The sequence below is a fragment of the Panthera tigris genome, chromosome B2 (genome assembly GCF_018350195.1).
Source record: "Panthera tigris isolate Pti1 chromosome B2, P.tigris_Pti1_mat1.1, whole genome shotgun sequence".
Taxonomy (NCBI): Eukaryota; Metazoa; Chordata; class Mammalia; order Carnivora; family Felidae; genus Panthera; species Panthera tigris.
The window spans coordinates 136058143-136079498 of NC_056664.1; the positions used below are offsets into that span (position 1 = coordinate 136058143).

A 21356-nucleotide genomic window follows, 5' to 3' on the forward strand; every position below is an offset into this window, starting at 1 on the left:
GCTGACCGCTCAGAGCCTGGAGCCTGTTTCAGATTCTGTGTCTACCTACTCTCTGTCCCTCCCCTGTTCATGCTCTGTCTCTGTCTGAAAAATAAATAAATGTTAAAAAAAAAAAACTTAAAAAAAAAAAGTAGGAGAGAAAGAAGTAAAAAGGAAAAGCTAGGGGCACCTGGGTGGCTCAGTCACTTAAGCGCCCAACTTTCGTTCAAGTCATGATCTCCTGGTTTATGAGTTCAAGCCCTGTGTCAGGCTCTATGCTGATGGCTCAGAGCCTGAAGCCTGCTTCGGATTCTGCGTCTCCCTCTCCCTCTGCCCCTCCCCAACTCATGCTCTTTCCTTCTGAAAAATAAATAAAAATTAAAGATGAATTTTTTTAAAAAGGAAAAGTTAACGTATTATTTCACTTCTGACAGTAAAGTTTATCACAATGACAGAACAAAGAAGCACTAATTTTGCTAATTATCTTTTCATTTTAATGGAAACACTCAGGAGCTTAAGAGGTCAGACTTCTCATCCCTCAAAGTAAAATTGTGAAATTCCGGATTTTTTGGCGTATTTTGATATACAAAAATTGATGGCCGAAATGAGAAACACTACCGGCCCCTGGAAACCTGGAAATGCTATGAGGCTAGGTGAGGCATAATTTTGGTCTTCAGTCTGTTATACACCCCTCTTCTGATGAGAAGCATATTTTTAATTTCAGGGTATTTCTCTATATGTTGGTTCTGCCGTATTTAAGCACGCTGGAAATTACAATCCATGAGCGTGTCAGCCCAGCACAAAGGTATCTGCTCTTCCGTTTCTAAATGGAAAAGCTTTGACTGAGAGTTTAAATAGATCTTTCTTTACATCTGCCCCCCGAAAAAATTGCCAGTTGGAAGGAAGACTGTTATGAAAGGTCTTTCTTTTTGGAGTCTACAATATAAAAACAAGATTTGGGGAAAGGTGCGTTCCTGTAGAATTATCTTATAGTGGAGTCTTCGGCTGCTCTTGGGAAACACTACAGAGAACCATCACAGCTGCTCCGTGTATTAGAAATCACTGAATTATTTCAAAATTTTATTACAGCATTACCTGCAATAACTCACATTTCTTTTGCATAAACAAGAATACCTGGGCAAATATTAAGTGTTCCTAAGTCACTGGAAACCATTTAGAGCATGTTCACTCCACTTGCAGGAGAGACTCTCACCATTAAGGGTAGAATGAGCGGATGCTGCTGGAGCTTCCCAGAGGACGTGGGAGAAAGTAACGCTGTTGTCTGAGGAGCACTCTGCTCCTTAGAGTTGAAAACAGAACTCAGTCAAGCCTCTAGCGCTAACGTCCATTTATGGGAAATACAGGCGATACAGAGGACATCTTAAAGGAAGTCCACAGGCTAATCCGGAACGTGGGACCAGTCTACAGATTCTGCAACAAGTTAGTTTTATTAACAAATACTGAGGAGGCTTAAGAGATCTAATAACAAATGTAGCATGTGGACATTGTTGTATCCCTATGTGAACAAATTAACTGGAAAAAAAAAAAAAAGACGTTTTAAAGAAAATCGTAGAGACGGTGTTATGAGCTGAGCATTGAATAGCATTAAGGGATTATTGTCAAAGTTTTTGTGGTGATAAGGATGTTATGTTTATATATGAAAATGTCAACTTCTTAGAGATGTGTGTTGTAGCATGCAGGAATAAAATGACATGATGTCTGGGATTCACTAGAAAATATTTAAGAAAAGGAGTAATTCAGGAAAATATGTCAAAATGTTTAATTATTAAATCTGATGAGCAGCATGTGGGAGTTAGTAGCACTGTGTCTACCTCAGAGCATGTCTCAAGATTCTCATAATTTCAAATTATTTTAAATAGGTGAAAAACTTAATAGTTAAAAAAAAAAAACCCTCATAAACTCACATAATCAGAGAAATTCATTACCAAATACACCTTTTTTCAGTATTTAACTCTCAGCTCCCAGGTCCAGAAAACTCCTTTGGCACCTGCCACGAAACTATGACAAATGCATGTCAGCCCCCCGGGCAACGTACCTGACAGTCTTTCATGGCGCTTTGAACTGAAGCCTGATCTCCAATTCGATGCTGTTGTTTTAGTTTGTTTTCCTGGGTTTCATACCAAGTTTTCAGACTTTGCACATTATTTTCATATTCTGACCAAGATTCCAATAAGCCTTCCAACAGCTGGATCTGAACACACATAACAAAACGAAGTTTGCAATTTTATTTTAAAATCAAATCACTGGCACTGAAGCCACCATTTCCTCCAATTACTCAAGCCACTACTCCCTCTACATTAAGAGCTTGTAAGATACAGCTTATTGTATAGAGGATTAAAAAGCAAATCTTATAAAGTATAAGTCGGTGACTAGTATTGGTAATTAAGTAAAGTCAACTTGGAAAGGCAAAAGAAGTTAAGGGGCATCTTTAAAAAAGTAAAACAGGGGCGCCTGGGTGGCTTGGTCGGTTAAGCGTCCGACTTCGGCTCAGGTCATGATCTCACGGTCCGTGAGTTCGAGCCCCGCGTCGGGCTCTGTGCTGACGGCTCAGAGCCTGGAGCCTGCTTCCGATTCTGTGTCTCCCTCTCTCTCTGACCCTCCCCCGTTCGTGCTCTGTTCTCTCTCTGTCTCAAAAATAAATAAACGTTAAAAAAAAAAAAAGTAAAAAAAAAAAAAGTAAAACAACGTACAATGGGTGAAGAGTAGAAGACGAATAAGAGAAAATTATGAACGAGAGTAAAGAATATTTAGCGCAATGGGATTCAGTGGTGTCCCCTTCAGAAACGTTTGTGTGCTGTGTGAAGCTATACTGCTTGTGAAATGAGTTTTCTTTGCAGACCGTCCCTGGTCTTGGCATGTTGGACAGCAGGGGCCACGTGGCTTACCTTCTCAGTCACTAGGCCCTGCAGGATTTGCCAACTTTTATTCATGGCTCCGAGTTGCTCAGCAAAATCAGTTTTGTCACTGCGTTTACTTTCCACATCCTGACTGCTGATTTGTAGCACGGACTGATTCACAAAATCAACTGTCAACTGTTTACAGTTAATATCTATCTTAAAACCCTGAAAAGGGAAGGGAGGAAATAAAGAAACAAGGTTATGCACATAAATGTCTTGTATTTTATCAGGAATTGGAAAGCCTTAAACAACTTTAATCTTATCATTTCTGTGATTTAGTCCAAATGACACAATCTGCTTATAATTATATAACTCGTTATTATCAGAAATTCAATATATACATATAATATATGAACATACTGAATTTATAAAAGTATAAATTACTGACTTGAATATATAAAAATTTATAAAATTTTGAATTTATTAGTATATTGAATATAAATATATGTATACATTTTAGGTAGAGGATGTATGTAGAATTGGATAAATTGTCTAACCTCACTATAACATACTCATAAATTATAGCATTTATTTTTATTATTTTTTAAATGACACAAAATCTTATTCAAAATTATTCCTGGGGCACCTGGGTGGCTCAGTTGATTAACCAACCGACTCTTGATTTCCGCTCAGGTCATGATCTTGCAATTCATGGGTTCGAGCCCCGCATTGAGCTGTGCACTGACAGAGTGGAGCCTGCTTAGGATCCTGTCTCCCTCTCTCTCTGCCCTCCCCCTGCTGGCTTGCCCTCTCTGTCTCTCTCTCTCAGAATAAATAAACATTGAAAAAAATTTTTAAAAATTATTCCTAACACCGGACAGCTTTTCTATGTCTACAACTAGGGAGGCAGTTTTTTTTTTACCCTCGTACCCTTATCTGGTCACTATGTATGAAACATCCACTCCAAAATCTGATGTGCATAAGTTGAGTTTTGAGTTCTTTTGAATGAACTAGTCCTAAAATATGAAAAGTTAAAAGAAAAAAAAATCCACTACCTTGTATTTCTGAAGGTATTCATGAATTGCCTTGTAACCTATCGAATTTTTTATGTTCTCTTCATCCTTTTGAATAACATTTTCCATTAGAGAAATCCAAGTCGTCAGTTCAGAAATGGCATGGCGGGACGGCAGCTTATCCATCTGGAGCTGCCCCAGTAAGAGACAGAACGAAGGCACGAGGGTTAAAATTCAAACCAACTTTCTGCCAACCCCACAACCCTACGTTAATATTTATTGACGTGCCAAAAGAGATAACACTTCTTAATGACATTTTTGGATCTTAACCTTATTACAAGCTTGAAATTAAACATCAGGCAAACAATGAACAATAATAGGCATCTTATGTTCACTTGACATCCAATACTATAAACATTGTATAAACACTAACTAATTAATCAAAATACCAGCAAGAAGGAAATATTATTCTTATTTTATAGCTAGTTTTATGAGTTAAAAAAAAACCTAACTACAAAACATTCAACAGATGTATTTTATTAATTATCTTGTAAAAATTTCTGTGTATTATGACTCAGGAATGTTAAAGGAAGAAAGAAAAATACCACATTACAAACTATCATTTTCTAGATTTTTGGCACTCTAATATTTATTCCTAAGAGCATGGCCAATTTCCTTACTCTTTAACTAAAATATGGTTAGATTTATGAATCTTACTTAATCTAACATACGTTTTTGCAGTTACTTATTGCAATGATTTGGAGGAACAAGGGCAATCATTTAAAATATTTATGGACTTCTATGTGGTGCAGAAAGATACAGAGATGAATGTGAGATATTTCCTGCCCCTCCTGGAAATATATAGTTGTTGACTAGGAGGGATAAGACCCAAACATTAAACACAGCTATCATACCTGGTAGAGTGATGAATATCAAAGAGAGGTAAATATACACTGTCTGGGATCCAGGGAAGGGAGGTATATTTCCAGAGAAGGGAAGTACTTAAATTTATTGAATGCCAGTTGCTCTATTATGGGCGAGATTGTAAGTCTTGAAAATACATTGTGATTGAATTCTTGTAACTATTCACTTTATGAGGGAAGTGGAGAGACCCACATTTTAAAAAGAAAGTTTAAACAAGGCCAGATGAAGTTTCTACTGCAACTACACACACACACACACACACACACACACACACACACACACACACACTAAAGAAGTTGTCCTTGGAAGAAATGACATTTGTAGGTATGGCTTTGTAGAACAGCTCACCTTTAGTGTGCAGAACAATGGAAGAGAGAAAAGGCAAACTGTCCATGACAGATCAGATCTCCATTTGAAAGCAAAAGCAGATTAGCACTCTTTCCATTGACTGCTGTTTAAGTCAATGGTTATGAATTAAACCTATGATTATTTCTATACCTGGTGGAGCTTTTCCTGTACAGTCGGAATATTTGTCAGCAGATCAGTCCACTGGCTATCAATGTGTGACAGTTCTGAACGTAGGGAAGCCGTGTCCACTTTCTTTAATCGAAGAAGCTGATTTCCGATGCTCAGAACAGACGATTTCAGGGAAGATTTCGCATCCACTTCTTTGGAAAACTCCTAAAAGAAGCAGCAATGTTCAAATCAGGATTAAATAGTTAGACCTTTAATTTAAGAAAAGAGAACCATTTACTACATAAACAATTTTTCTATACGTCTTGAAGAGGAGTTATGCTAAGCACTCCAGAGGACCAAAAAAAAAAAAAAAAAAAAAAAAAAAGTATACCATTGCCTTGAATGAAAGCCAACAATGAAGCCATTCCTTGAAAATTACTTTAATGAGGCAATGTTGAACCCTAGTATTTTGCATAATTATTGACCACACATAGTTAACATTGACAAATTCTCTTCAGCTTGGCTTACTAAGTATATAAAATTGAATCAAATGTTTTAGATTCTTAGGCTTACCAGGAAAGCATTTAGATGATCACGGACCATTTCCAGTTCTTGTGGGACTGTCACAGATTGTTGAGTCCAAAATTCTAGCCTGTCTTTTGCAGACTGTAACCAGTGAATAAGTTCTGCAGATTCGCTTTGATATCTGTAATTATATTAATGCATCTATCAAGTAAACCTCTGATACCTCCTTTCTGCTAACCCATGTTATTCAGCAAGGCCAATTTTCAAACAAGAGATACAACAGGTCTGGGAGAATAATGCCCTGCATGGGACACTCTCAAATTCCCTTCAAATTTAAACATTAAGCAAGCTTCAGCTTTCCCATTTCGAAGCTGAATGCAAAAAAAGTATGTATCTTTCTCCTACTCATTCACAATGAGAATATTTAGAAAATGTTAGATGACTATTATTAAAAGTTCTCAGAAGTAAAGGTGGCATAGAAATAGAGTATTTCATGACGTAAAATCAACCCTCCACTTCTCCTGAATACTTCCCATTGCCCTTACTTTCTCGAACATACTTTCCTTCTATGTCCCCTTCTAAGGTTTTCCTGTGAACACCCATGTACAGCCAATAGGCAAGGGAGGATCAGAGCTCAAAGGTAAGGGGCATTGGGGACCTGCTTCCCTGCCCACTTCTGCTTGCGTGTTTATACAATTGTCCAAGAATCTAAGGGAGGGAAGGCTTTGTTTTCGCCTTTATTTTCCAAATTAGAAGATAAGTGCCTAGGGGGACCTTATCTTCTTTAAGCCCATACCCAGTAGTGTTAGAAAGAGCCCGCAGCGCTAATCTAAAATTATGTGTAACAGCCATTGTATTACCTGGTCCAGTGTTTCAGTACGGTTTCCAATCTGTGAAGTTCCTTCGACACTTTGTTGGTATTATCCAACCACTGTTCTCCCAGTTGATTGAGCTGGCTTTCTAGATCTGAGCAGCTAATGGATATGAGCAGTCGTTTCCCATCATCTAACACCTGATATAATTTGGGCTGGTATTCATGAAGCCTGGATTTCAAATGCTAAAATTGATTGAAAATACCAGGTTAAAACTTTGGATGATGCATTTTTTTTTCTCTTCAAGAATTATAGTTTCTCTGGTGCTCGTAATGTTCTGTTCCCTATTAGTCAGAATTCAACCATTTGCACCCAAGAAACATTGAGATGGCTCACATATATTTAAGTATAGATGTCCTTCTTTTTTCTTTTTTTTTTTTTCTGTAGTAACTTCAGGTACACTTAAAACTATCAAGCTGTAATTAAGAATAGTGTGACACCAACACGTACCACAGAAAATGCTCAGTTGAATTTTCAAAAAGAGATCTCACGTTAAATAAAGAAAAAAGAGGGTGCCTGTGTGGCTCAGTTGGTCACATGGCCGACTTTGGCTCAAGTCAGGATCTTGCGGTTCGTGGGCTTGAGCCCCGCATCGGGCTCTGTGCTGACAGCTCAGAGCCTGGAGCCCGCTTCGAATTCTCTGTCTCCCTTTCTCTCTCTGCCCCTCCCCTGCTCACATTCAGCCTCTCTATCAAAAGTAAATAAACAGGAAAAAAAAAAAAAAAAAGAAAAAAGATCTTATGTTCCTATTATAAAACAAATACTTAAAATCTATCTGCTTTCAACAATGTTAACAGCTTGAAATAAAAGTAAAAGTACTTAATACAATATTTGACTGCAAGTTTGTTTAGATTCAGTTAAAACCACAGGGAAGTTTCAAAAGGAAATGTGGCAACTTTTCACACTGAGATGCCATTGGACGCTGACCTGGTAGAGTGTTATCCGGTCGATGAGCCTCTCCTCGCTCTCCTCCACCAATCCCACACTTGGGATGCTACTTTCCACCACCTCCAGCTGTTTGCTGAGCGCCTGGTGGTCTTCATCCAGATGAGACCATGTCTAGAAACACAGTATCAGTCTGTAAGCTAAAAAAATTCTTATTATGGGGCACCCAGGTGGCTCATTCAGTTGAGCGTCTGACTTCAGTTCAGGTCATGATCTTGCGGTCTGTGAGTTTGAGTCCCGCGTCGGGCTCTGTGCTGATGGCTCAGAGCCTGGAGCCTGCTTCGGATTGTGTGTCTCCCTCTCTCTCTGCCCCTTCCCCACTCATACTCTCTCTCTCTCTCTCTCTCAAAAATAAATAAATATTTTTAAAAAATCCTCATTAAAGAACCACGATCTTCTTTTTGTGCAAAGTACGCATTCAACAGATTCACTTCAAAGTTATGTTGGAAGGGCGCCTGAGTGGCTCAAGTCGGTTAAGCACCCCACTCTTGATTTTTGGCTCAGGTCATGATCTCATGGTTCATGAGTTCAAGTTCAAGCCCTGTGTCAGGCTCTGAGCTGATGCTTGGGATTCTCTCTCTTCCTCTCTCTTTGCCCCTCTTCTGCTCTTTCTCTCTCTCTCTCTCACTCAAAACAAATTAAAAAATAAAAAATACATAGTTAGTTGGAGATGTTTGTGTTTGGTTTGCTTTGGGAAGCAAAAGATGGCTTTGAAGCAAGTAATCAGATGGCGACCCTGAAAAGCATTGCAAACACGCTTGGGTGTCTATAACCAACCAGCAGTATGAGCGTGGGCAAGTTACTAAACTTCTCTGACCCTCAGAGAAGTTTAATTTATAACATGTATAACATTAAAAATGTTTAATTTATAACATTAAAAAAATGGGGATAATAACAACTATCTTGTCCATCGTGAGGATGAAATGATAATGTACATAGTGCATCTGGAACGTATCAGGCATCTGATATGCGTGGTTTCATTCTTTACCATAGTAATGATGAGGGCATGATTTCAGCAAAAGGGCAGGGTGTGTTTACTTCATGTAGTAAAGCAAAGTAAATATGTTACATTCACAAACAGACAAAAAAAGCTACCACAAACATTTAATAAATATAAATATATAGCATAGACATTCTACTAAGGAGAAATCCCAAACCACTCGCTCCTAAATTCTCATTTTTATTTTATTTGAAACTGGAAAGTCTTCTTAAAGATCATGTGAAGTCTTTTTCAATAATGGATAGCAAAGATCGGCCACTCTTTAGTCTCACTGTCAAAACCCCAAATACCGTCACGCCCTGTCCAAAGTCAGTATTCGATGAATCTAGCTGACTCACGGCATGGCACAGCCTTTTCCAAACATAAATAGGAAATACAAGGGAAACAAGACAGAACACGAGACTGAGTCGGAGGGACTCCGAGAATTGGGAGTTCCAATTCTGAGGTGAATTGCACGAATAAATACATCTTCCATTAAGGGTGTGCTTTGCAGTTGGGTCTGCTGTAGGAAAGGTGTCACATCAGGAGTCTCACCTCTAGAATGTACTCCAACTCCACACCCCTCTTGTGAGCCCGTTTCAGTACAGCTGAAGCCTGTGTCATCAGTTCTGTGTGGAACTGCGTTTCTTGTAGGACCGCAAAGTTGATTATCTTTCTGAAGAGTGTCTCTGTCAGGATCATATGAGATTCCAGGCCTTGAAAGTATTCCTGCAATTTGTCAGGTAGAAAGAGGTCAGTGACTCATTCATATACCACCTTACAATAAAAGCTGCTTCACACGTAAAAGCTGACGGAACTCAGGCAATATGTGAGCATTACCTTCCCACCTCTGCAAGCCCCTGCCTCACGTAGGCACTCATGGCTTCCCGCAGAGACGGGAACTCCAGTCTCTTAATTGGCCTCTCATCCCTCCCCTCAAGTGCACTGACATGTGATGTGCTGTAGATACTCTGTCCCCGCAAACAGAGCCCTTCAGATGTGACCAGCTGTTGATAAAACTCCTCTGCTCTCCAAATGCCTCATCCCTGTATACGATCTGGAAGACTCTCATTAACTCCACCACACAAATTGGCCTCCCTTGTCCCTCAGACACATTGGCAACCAGTCTCCCCTCTTTGGCCTCTGTGTATATGCCATACTTCCCAAGATGTCCTCACTTGACACATTCATGACTTTCCTTCCTTTATGGTTGGGCTTGAACTCTACTCTTCCGAATTCCCAGAGCATTTGTTGTGCTCCAATACTCACTGCCAAGCACAGCCTGACATGTACGGATTGCTGTTACACGGTTTTAAATTTCCCTTTTATTATACTTACACACGACAGAATGGTAGGCCCTGCACAGTCCTACAAATGTATTTTTAAATGTTAATTTTTTATGTGTAACAGGCCCCAGAGGAGGGAGACAGAGCTCATCCCATTTCCTGTTCCCTCCACTGTGGTTAGGGCTGAAGGGCTGGGAGCTGATAACAATATTTAGTGTGTACTATATGCTAAAACTCTACCAACGCTTTACTGACCAACTCAGTTAACCTTGTAACAATTCTATGAGGTAGGTAGTTGTAGTTCCCATTTTGTGCGTGAGGACCCTGAACCACCCAGTCTATATAGAACATGTTCACTATAGAGATCTCCCTCAGAAAATGTCTGGTCAACAGAAGCCAGTATCTTCATTTTTCACTGACAACTATTAAATCATAGACTCTTCAAGTGGGAAGAGAACTTGGAGGTCATTTAGCCCAACATGCACCAAAAACTGATATTCCTTTTACAACCCAATCTCCTGCTAATGGCCTTGGATGGTCTTCCCATGGCCAGGAGAGTTATCTGTTCCATGCAACCAAATCCTTCTAGAGTTCTTTACCTATTGAGCCTACGTCTCTGTTATTTATGCTCATTGATCCTAGCTTCCTCTCTGGAATAACTCAGCATGATACTTTATTGCTGTTGTCAAAGATTTGAGGAAAACCAGCTGTGAACTTTAAAGCGATGTTTTCAAAGCCAAATGATAAGGCTTTAATAAATCACAAAGTTTTGGACAAAACTCCCTGGGAAAAATAGCAAGAAGTGCAATTCCCCCTCCCCCCCAAAATTTACCTTTATAAGACACCACATGTTAAGAGCTACATGTTAACTAGCATAATGTTAACTATCTCTAACCCAACGGGATTTTCAAAGTTTCCATGCATATGACATTCCTACAGTCTGAGAGTTTGGGTTTCTGGCCTGGCAAACTCTTCTTTCTGTAATCATTTTAATAATGCAAGAGTTATTTGTTGTGTGCACATTAAACAGGCATTCCTTTATTAAGGAATAGTGTCTAACCTGAGCTTGGCCATGGAACATGGCAATCTCAGGCCCCCCAGGTTTGATCATGTAGTAAGAGGACTCACGTCCCCAAGAATAAACTCTGGAGGCCTACAGCAACCAGAGGAGCATGTGCTTAAGGGCCAGAGGAACTGAGTGATACACATAAGAGACAGAAACCCCATCCCACAGCCGAGTGGGCAGCTCTGCATTCCCAGGGCACAGAGAAGGAGCCTTTGTCCAGGGCAACAGAAGGCAGAGGAAACACCTAGCACTAGAGGAATAAATGGGCATAAAAGACACAGAGGACAAAAGCAGAATTAAGAATGAAGCTGGGCACTTCGAAGAAAGTCCCCAAGTTTCCCACTGGTTGTAATTTATGATAGGAGAAAGCCTGGCTAATACTAGTAAGGAAGTGATAATTAAAATTACTAGGAACGTTGGTATTCTTTTTAACTCACAAAATTATAGAAACCTATCCTCTATAATTTTCCTGGGCTACTGAATGCCCATGGGTTTGAACATACATTTGTTGCTTAATTTTAAAGAGTAATTTATGCAAGGAAGAACTCATAAAAGATTGACAATAATAGGTTTTACTATTTTACTATATATATATATATATATATATATATATATATATATATATGTAACAGTGATTGAGAACATGCTTTTGCAACTATATACCCCCTACCTCACTCCCCACCCCCCCCCACCCCCCCGCTCTCTCTCTCTCTCTCTCTGTCCCTTTTTACCTTATGTTTGTCAAGCAGTTGTTGAATTTCCTCCTTGGAAGACACAATGATTTTCTGGTCACCCGCCATCTTCTCCTGTCCAGTCTCCAGCAGGTCAGCCAGATCTTGCAGGGCCCTTTCGTACTGACTCTTGAGGGCAAGATTCTGGTTCAGACTACTCCGCCAGGAGCCAATGGTCATCATTAGTTCATCATACATGTCCTATGAAACAGAGACCGTGATACTCACTCTCAGGTCATGTGCTGGCCCTTCTCTGAAAAGCATACTCCCTCCCAAGACCACAACCCAACCAAAAATACTCCTTCAGGTATCTGATTGATGGTGATGCTCTGTATGAAAGGCTCTGCCTGCCTTTCTCATGAGCCTCTTTGAAAACTTCCTTCAAAAGGAGGTAGATTCGACAGCTCTCTTCTCAGGATGTCAGGAGTTTATGGTGCGACGTGGGGTTGAAATGTTGAAAAGTTGTTTGTGTGGCTGAGGGACACGTAAACGTAATTCTAATTTTTTATAATGTTCTTAACATTTACATAGTGTTAGAGTCATTGGCTGTAGCATCTTTCATATTTTGTCTGCTACAGAATAATCAGATTTTGGACTATTCCCTAAATAAAGAGCTAGAGAAACAGAGGAGGTTAATGTGAGCAGAAGGACTTTAGGACTTAAAAAGGCAATGTTTTTGCCAAATGTGGTGGAGTAAATAACTATTTAAACTGGAAAGACATTTTAGGAGATGATGATACACCAAAAACAAAATTTATTTGAACCATATGGACCTGATTAACGTATCATATTAAGGTTTCACGGGCCAAAATGGTTCAATCTGGAAAAGTTCAACTTTAATGCCTATTTACAACTATGACGTTTGACTCTTACACCTGACATTTAAGCACTGTTGGAAAACCGTCTAAGTGCAAAGTGGGGGCTGTGGGCTAGTGACATTATGAAAAGTGAGATAATGGAATGAGACAGTTAAAATAAAAATGTTCTTTTTAAAATAAGAGCTATTTTATTTTCAAAAAAGGAAGAACTTGTGACCCTGTGCTGGAGTTAATGCTATTAATCCCCAACAGTTCTGTAACAAGCATGCGGAGAAAAGTTAACATGTATGTATCACTTTTTCTTAATGTAATTTAACTCTGTTGCCCATCAAATGCTCAAGTTTGCCGGTCTAATATCCCAGGTTCTCCCGACCACCCCCGGGGGTCGGATTTTTGCCTAATCTAAGAAAGCCAATTAAGCCCAAATCATTTCCTATTCCAGGAGGAAACTGGGAACTCTGCTGAGATCTCAACTACATTCTAGTTTAATTTTTTTTGTTGTTCTGGAATTGAAACACTGTCTTTCTCCCATTCAAACATGTATGAAAGATTAACTATAGTTTTGAACACCTGAGAAAAATTACTTTCTAAAAAGTCTTAGTTTGAGCATTTTTTGCTTTTAAAACAGTTTTCTCAGGTAGACTATAATACAGGGTAAATATCCCTCTTTTAACTTTTCTAGGTAGGATTTATAATTCTTATATTTTCTAGAGTAGAAAATAATATGCCACAACTACCCTATACCACAATGCTTAGCCATTGGAATAATAATAAAGCAAATATCAGAAAAAGAATCTTGGAAGTATGAGAATACAATTTATTTCATTGCATTAAATACGGTGAAAGTTTCAGAAAATTTCCTATTTTCTGAAACTTTCACCATATTTAGGACAAAGATTAGGAATGAAATGACATGAATTTTATGGAGAGAAACCAAGAAAATAAACAAAATAATTTTTTTCTTGATGTCCAGTTAGGATGTATCATCGAAGCTGAATGCTATTAGTAGAAAACCATACCTGAAGTTTGGACAGTTCCTGCATGGAAGGCTGCTCAATCTGCAACTTGTCACCACGCTTTTTTAATTCAATGATTTCTGCATCCAATTCCTTTAGCCCATCTTCAGCCTGTTGTATTGCCTATGTAAGATTTAAGAAATTTCATTAGAACTCCCACAACTCCCCACGCACAATGTGATTATTGTATCTATTTGTTCTTGCCTTCACATCAAACTTTTTCAATGCCTACAAAAAGACTCCTTTCAATACAGCATAAAACCATGACCATCTAGTATGCAGAAAAGAGAAGGAGGCCCTTTGTTACACCACAGTCAGCTGACTTACAGGTAAGGAGGCAGGAGGGACTTCGTGTGGAGGGTTGGGAGAACAATGGCTTGCTTAAACAAATAAGGGAATTTGTGAACAGCAACACCTAAAAGAGAAGCCTGCCTTAGGACATGGTTAGCAAAGGTGTTTGCCTGAGATTTTCTAGGGGAACAGGTTCTGATCTCCTGAAATGCAGTTTAAGCATCCTTGGAGAGAGATTCAGCAAGGCAAAAGGACAATATGTCAGCGTGGTCTCTGCTTAGTGGAAAAGCAAGCAATCAACAGCTATTACAGTGGCCCCTGGTGCTAAGCCTTCTCTTCCCAGTGTGAGGTCTGTAGAAGTGGAACACGCTCTCACCCAGGCCTTCAAGGAGCTTATAGTCTGGTTAGGAAGCCAGAGTAAACAGAGCAAAACAAAACAAGGGTGAATCCAATCAGGTACTCAACTCGCGGTAACTCATCCCCGTTAGAGGAGTTTGGAGAAGGGGGACAGCACTGGATCCTGGAGCAGGCTAAGTAGACCTTTGCAAGAAACACAACGTCAGTTGCCCTGAAGGATGAAAAGAACATGGACTCCAGATGGCAGATGAAACATATGCATCTTGCTTTCTCTTTCCTGAATCCCCTCTACAAACAGCAAATATTTTGTTTACCCACCTCCCCCACCCACCCAAATCTACAAGGATAAAGAAACAGGAAAGAAGACAGTACCAGCAAAATTTTGAAAGCTGGAATTCAGGATACATGATAACTGACTTAAGAAATCTGAGAAAGTGTGGGGCGCCTGGGTGGCTCAGTCGGTTAAGTGTTGGACTTTGGCTCAGGTCATGACCTCATGACTCGTGGGTTCGAGCCCCGCGTCGGGCTCTGTGCTGACAGCTTGGAGCCTGAAGCCTGCTTCTGATTCTGTGCCTCCCTCTCATCTATCTCTCTCTGCCCCTCCCCCTGCTCACACTCTGTATCTCTCTCTCAAAAGGAAATAAACATTAATTTTTTTTTTTAAAGCAAGAAATCTGAGAAAGACGAATCCTAAACTCACAGGAGATCTACATCACCAGGCTTACAGCAACAGGAGTCTCCAGAACTCCGGGTGGGTAGGATGGGGAGCCAAACAAAGAGGGCTGGTAAAAAAAAAGCTGCTTAAAGAGCAATTACGTTCCCAGAGCCCCTTTCTCAATCCACACTGCCCCTTTCCTTCCCGGAGAAAGATAGGGAGTTCATTTTCTAGAGAAGGTGGAACAGATAGTCTCTGGAATGAGGGGGAACCAGTTGCAGATTTGAGTACTTGATGGAAAACAGAGAGATACATGACTGAATGCCCACAGAAAGCTACATGGGGAGCCCTGGCATCTTCTAGAGTACTGCAGCCTGGATTTTCCGATAAATAGCCCACACAATTCAGTAACTCTCAAAACTGTCAAGCCACATCCATACACAAAGTTCTCTGTCAGCTGTTTAGTTCTCCATCCTAAATGTGAAGAGACAACAAAGATTTCCATAATCTCAGAAGCCTCTAACACAAAAGATGGAGACTAAAGTAAACAAACAAATAAAAGCAGGCTGGAGGGAGACAGACCATACAGGAAAAATAAAACTTGAGCCAAAAAATCATAATCTATCCAGAGAGGCTACAAAAGATAATGCATCTATTAGAAAAAGAACAGAATAAAGGATTGTTCAGAGACCAAAATGAGCTCAGGGAAAATTAAACACATGAGAGCAGAAATACAAAACTCCCATAGAAAAGTATAGAGTTGAAATCTAGGAAGTCTTCCAAAATATAGAGCAAAATATCTCTTAACAGCAACAACAAAAAAAAAAATTAAAAGAGTGGACCAGAATATCCAACATCTGCATAAAAAGAGTTTCAGAAAGGGAGACAGATCAAATGGAGAAATAAAAAATATTAAATCAATCATTAGACAACTTTCCAGATGGAAAGAGGAAAGCTGTTAAATCAAAACGGCCTATGGAATGCCCAGCCCAGTGGATAAAACAGACCCTTTCCCAGGAGCGCCACCGTGACATCTTTGGGAATCAGAACAATTTTAGGTTCCTCAAGCCAACACCAGAAGCTAGAAAACAATGAGGCAAAAGCCTCAAAACTCTATAGAAAACTGATTTCCAAGCAAGAATTTTATAGTGAGCCAAGCTATCAGTAAAGTGTGAACATAGTATAATAATATTTTCAGATATGCAAACTATCAAAAAATGTATCCAGTATGCATCCTTTCTTAGTAAGGATATGTACTAACAAAACAAGGAAGCCATACAATAAAGACAGACTTGAGACTCAGAAAAGAAAAGATCCAACAGAGGGAGAAGTGACGGAAATTCTCAGAATGATGGTAAAGGGAAGTCCCTGGAAGTCAGGCTTATGGGGACATGTCTGTTCAAGATCAGAATGACATGGCTCAAAAGATGAATATACCGAGGTGTCACTCTCATGCCTCCTGCTATTATTACCTTTTTAACTGAGGGTAGGATGGAATTAGCACATTTTCCCCCTTATTCAGCTTTCCCCTTATTCAAAAAAATGGTATAGTTATTTATTTTTATCTGTGGAATTCACTTTAGTGATATTGGTCAATAATTAGTAAAAAATGTTACTTGTGATCATACATATCCTATATTTCACATTAGAAATTCAAGGAAAATTGGGGCGCCTGGGTGGCTCAGTCAGTTGAGCGACCGACTTTGCCTCAGGTCATGATCTCACAGTTTGTGAGTTTGAACCCCACGTTGGGGTCTGTGCTGACTGCTCAGAACTTGGAACCTGCTTCAGATTCTGTGTCTCCCTCTCTCTCTGCTCCTCCCCTGCTTGCGCTCTGTCTCTCTTTTTCTCAAAAATAAAATAAACATTAAAAAAAAAAAAGAAATTCAAGGAAAACCATCACTATAGTTGCTGAAATCTTTTTTTTTTTTTTGGAATCAGGTATGTTAAAAGCCAAAAAATTTTAAAAAAGTATAAATTTTAAAAAGTTCCTTTTAGGTAGAAGATAGGACACAGAAGAATGCTTTTTAATTTGGGGAAAATGAGGGATTTAAAAAACAGATGAAATTATGATCGAGAAAAATGGACATTCACATATAGTTTTGCAAATTATTTTAGGTGAAGTCTCCCATGGATGGACAGATAGATCTAGCTTTCTATCTAGAGAAATATTTCAGGGCATCTGTATCACAAATAATTCTCTGTAGTCTACTCATAGAACCCTTAGAGGTCTACTGAAATTAGGTTAAGAAATTCCATTAAAACACACTTTTCAAATTATTTAGCTTATGAAATGGGAGATACTATACAAAACATCCTTTCCATTTCTTTTCTCCTCCTTGTTTTCAGTGATATCACACTAGTTAGAATTCTCCTTCCTTCTCATCAGTGCAGCTCAGTGAAGCCTCTTGAGGTGTATCTTGCTTCCTGACCTGGCAATGTCCTGTCCACCATCCAGGAGCAGGATCTGGCCTTGACATTCACTTTCACCTTCAAACATCCCCAGTGACTCTCCACTGCCAGTGGTCTCCAAGGTGAGTGCAAGTACCCAAAAAAGTGTATGAGATGATTTGTGAGGGTGAAACGCTAGGTCTTTCATTTATATTCAACCGTATTCTCTCGAATTTTCATTTTTGTATGTGCTTTCTAACACAGTACCTGCTTATAACTCATAAATAAGTAAACACACAAATACTTGTGGTGTGTGCTGATCTTTTTAACTAATGAGATATGCAATCAATAAAGTTCAGAGAAAAGTGAAGAAAGTCCAAATATTCTGACATGCTAAAGAATCTACAAGCTGCCACAAATGTACTCATCCAAACTTATTTCCCCTCCGTTGTTTTCATTCATCATAAAGTCAGCTAAATAGGATTCCTTGCTTTTCTCCAGAAGCACTCTGAATTGTCCAACATTTATGCCTTTGTTCTTGCTGTCGTCTTTACTTGGACATCTTTCTTCCCAGTCTCTGTGTGCCCAAACTTCTCAGTCTGGTTCAAATTTTCCTTTACAAAATTCCCCCGATCCTACCCTGCTGGAGGCAATCTGCCCTTCTTCTGAATGTCCATTAGTGCTTCATTGGAATCGCCCCAGGACAGTTTGACTTTCTGTCCTAGGTCTTTGAGGCTCATGTCTAATCTCAGTGTTAGGTGGCAAACTTCTTCGGGTCAGCATCTGTCACTGACACCTCTAGCCATCTCCTATTCCCTAGTTCCATACAGAAGCGAGGGACAGATTCCACGGAACCTGGCCAGTCACTCAAACCCAGCACTTAAAGACAAAATGTATGACCAACAAAAATGCTGTCATGAGCCATTAATCTTTCATACAATATTTGAAATGTCTTAGTAAATCAGATTTCCTCTCTGCATTCACTCTTCTGTGTAAGTACCTCAATTTGCTCTGCCACGGGCTGTTCAAACACATTTGCCAGTTTCTGCAGAATGATGTATTTGCTGTCGGCCAGTGATGTACACAGCACCTTCAGATCATTCTAAAGAGGAAAGTAAATAGGGAGAATTAACATGTCTAACAGGGAATCCGAAACGGTTGTAAATATTACACGCATTCTTAGAAATAACATACAGGTGTAGGAATTTAATGCCCAAAAGAAACGATACTGTCCTGTGGGAAGGAAAAAGAACTGGTGACAATTTATCTTAAAGTGTTAAATGGGCTTTTAAAGAATTTACCATTTCCAACACAACACAAATGGAAATTGGGTATGCAAATAAAAGGCAATACTAGTCACCCTAATCTTCTTGACATGTTTGAAATAAAGGTGCACATTTAAACACTGTAGTGGAAATATCACACTAAAGACTTCTATTTACTAAAACTGCCTATAGATGTTACCCTTATTTGGGAAAAAAATGTGATTCTTAAGAATACTATAATTCCTTTTTCCCCCTCTCCCCTCATTCACTCTCTCACTTCCTTTTTTCTCCTATTTTCAGAGAATTTGCACAAGCTTATAAAAAGCCACCCAGAAATGTAGAAAATAAATCTTATCCACGATGACCAAAGACATATGAAAAGACAACACAAAAAGACCTTAGCAAAGGCTTTTGTTCATAAAGATTACTCACTTGAAAGTCCAAATATATTTATGTTGCGTTATAGTTATACGAAAAGAAAGATAACGATCACAATTTTGGTGCTCAGTTCTACAGGGAATAATGAATTGGAACAAACTTGGAATGATACAATTTCTAGTTTTTCTCCCTGAAATGTCAGCAAATAAGCTTCTGTTTCTTATTGGTCAGCAAACATATATGATGGGCTGGCTGTTTGGCAGAGGATGAGGTTAGACTCATCACGTCCCCTTCACCGGGAGCTGACGATACATATACGAGGACGCATCACCAAGATGCAAAAATCTGACCATCTACAAGAAGGATAATCACACCAAGAAAGAAAAAACATCTTTCAGGATGTGTGCCAGCCTTGTAACACAAAATTCAAGGCTAGAAAACAAAACAGTGAGTGAATTATGCAGTAAAATTTTAAAAAAGAAAAAAGAAAAAAAAAATTACACTGAACACGAACATTGGAGAAAAGCATTAGATCCTAAGAGGGAATAATTGTCACTCACCAAAACCCAAACCAGTCTGCAAACCTAGTTGTGGATTCACTAGGAGACTGTTATAACAGCCCCGAAAAAATGATGCCAGAAACAAGGTTTCTGCTTATGAATTATAGCATTGTTTGTATTATTTAACTGTGCTCAGGGGGAGGCCATGTGGGCCATTAGAACGATGACATATTTATCTGTTTGTATGCCTAGGAAAAGATGTTTTCCATTCATTTGAACAGATTCAAAAGAAAAAGTCTTTACTAGCTACATATATTTAGAACATTAACGCAGTTCTTCTAAATGAGTAGATAAGTGTAAATAATATATCATGAGTTAGAAACGAAGATTGTGGGGGCACCTGCTGGTTCAGTTGGAAGACCATGCGACTTGATCTCAGAATCGTGAGTTTGAATCCCACATTGGGTATGGAGAGTACCCAAATAAATACTTAAAAAAAAGAAAGAAACGAAGTTGTGGATATATTTCCTGTACATCATGTTTACACATTTAATAGCATATTTTCTGCCTTAATTTTATTCTACTCAAGGTAATGGAAAACTGAGTTCACATTTCTGGAGGCCTCACTAATTACTGGCAGGAGCCAGTCAAGAAGACAGTAAGGCAGATAATATGACTGATTTAAAAATTACTAAATAAAAGACTTTAGGAGGTATTAATAACCATATGAATGCTGACATTTTCTTAAAAATGAAAATCCAAAGACTGTAACCATTTTTTGTTACTACACGTGGAACACAGCAGGACAGTTAAGGTAGGTCTACATTGCACACATATCAGACATCACAAGCTTTATTATACAGTCATTGGCATTGCTTATAGGACATAAAGAGGCAGGACTCTTGCTTTTTGACAAACAGGTATACAGAAGGTTTTGAGTTTTATGTGCTGCCTCACCCATTTATAAAGAATTCTTTCATTTTTTCAGTTTTTAAATAACTTAAAATACTCAATTATAAAAATGTCCACTAAATTTATTTGGGGTTAAGTCTATAGGCAAAAACTTTTTTTAACAGACCAGTCGGTAACTGACTTGTTGTGATTCCATGGAGATAAGATACATTTGCATTACATCAACACGTACTTCCAGACTGTCCGTGAGTATAGGATAATGTTCACATTCTGGCAAAAGCTAATACTCAAAAGTTAAATGGAAAACAAAGGCATATCATTCCATTAACTTCTGAGCACTGACAATATACCAGGTGCCTGGTGCAAAGTAAAACACAATGGTTTGTGACTTGACCTTTAATTACACTAGCCCTGGAACTATTTCTTTCCATTAAATTGGAACACAAACATTTTGAAATGTCAGTTGTTGTTCATGAGCTGGCCACCAACAAGTAGAAACTTGTTGGCAGGAGAAAAATAGAGAACATGATTTAAAGAGAATTTCATGATTACATGTTCTCCTCTTGGTTCTCTACGGAAAATCAGTTTCAGAGTGTTCATGCTTAGTTCATATTTTACTCTGACTGGCTATAATTACCAATAAAAATTTTAAAGTACTAAACACGCTATCATAGCAAATGTAATTTAAAAAGGGAAATATGCTTCCGAGTGATACACACATTTGTACTTTCAAACCCCCTCGCTCATGGCTGATAGACCAGAATGCTGTTGAAACTCAGTGTATTATTTTGGGCAAGGTGAATTTTAGAGTAATGAAACAAGATTCCATAAGTTGCCCAACAATTTTGCTGATTTTAGACAGATGGAGTATACCTGAAGATGCAATCAGATCTCACATCCAAAACAAAATACCCAAATAATCAACCCCAACTTTTCTGATTCCAAGTGGAATATGCTTTCCTCTCTACGTACTACCCAACATAACCTACACACATATCTAGTCCAGGCCATTCCTCTAAGCCACAGACTTGGTAGCCAAATGTGTACTGTGATTCTTCACCTGAGTATCTTAATTCTATAGCCCATCTATGTCCAGCCAGTGACGCAGCCTTGCCCATTGGTCTATGGCACTGCTATCC

At 38.9% G+C, this 21356-nt stretch overlaps 1 protein-coding gene across 16 annotated transcripts in view; it reads right to left on the reverse strand.

Annotated features, from left to right (window-relative positions):
- The window catches only part of SYNE1 (spectrin repeat containing nuclear envelope protein 1), a 470028-nt gene that overhangs the window by 98946 nt on the left and 349726 nt on the right, over window positions 1-21356 (reverse strand). For all 16 annotated transcript variants that reach the window (XM_042987332.1, XM_042987340.1, XM_042987338.1 and 13 more), the window contains 11 exons: window positions 18163-18264; window positions 13472-13591; window positions 11635-11835; window positions 9107-9280; window positions 7555-7686; window positions 6616-6812; window positions 5804-5936; window positions 5273-5455; window positions 3893-4042; window positions 2886-3062; window positions 2036-2191 (listed from right to left, as the gene is read on the reverse strand). In XM_042987332.1, coding sequence (XP_042843266.1) covers window positions 2036-2191; window positions 2886-3062; window positions 3893-4042; window positions 5273-5455; window positions 5804-5936; window positions 6616-6812; window positions 7555-7686; window positions 9107-9280; window positions 11635-11835; window positions 13472-13591; window positions 18163-18264 — 1725 coding nt within the window. The remainder of the gene's footprint in view (window positions 1-2035; window positions 2192-2885; window positions 3063-3892; window positions 4043-5272; window positions 5456-5803; window positions 5937-6615; window positions 6813-7554; window positions 7687-9106; window positions 9281-11634; window positions 11836-13471; window positions 13592-18162; window positions 18265-21356) is intronic.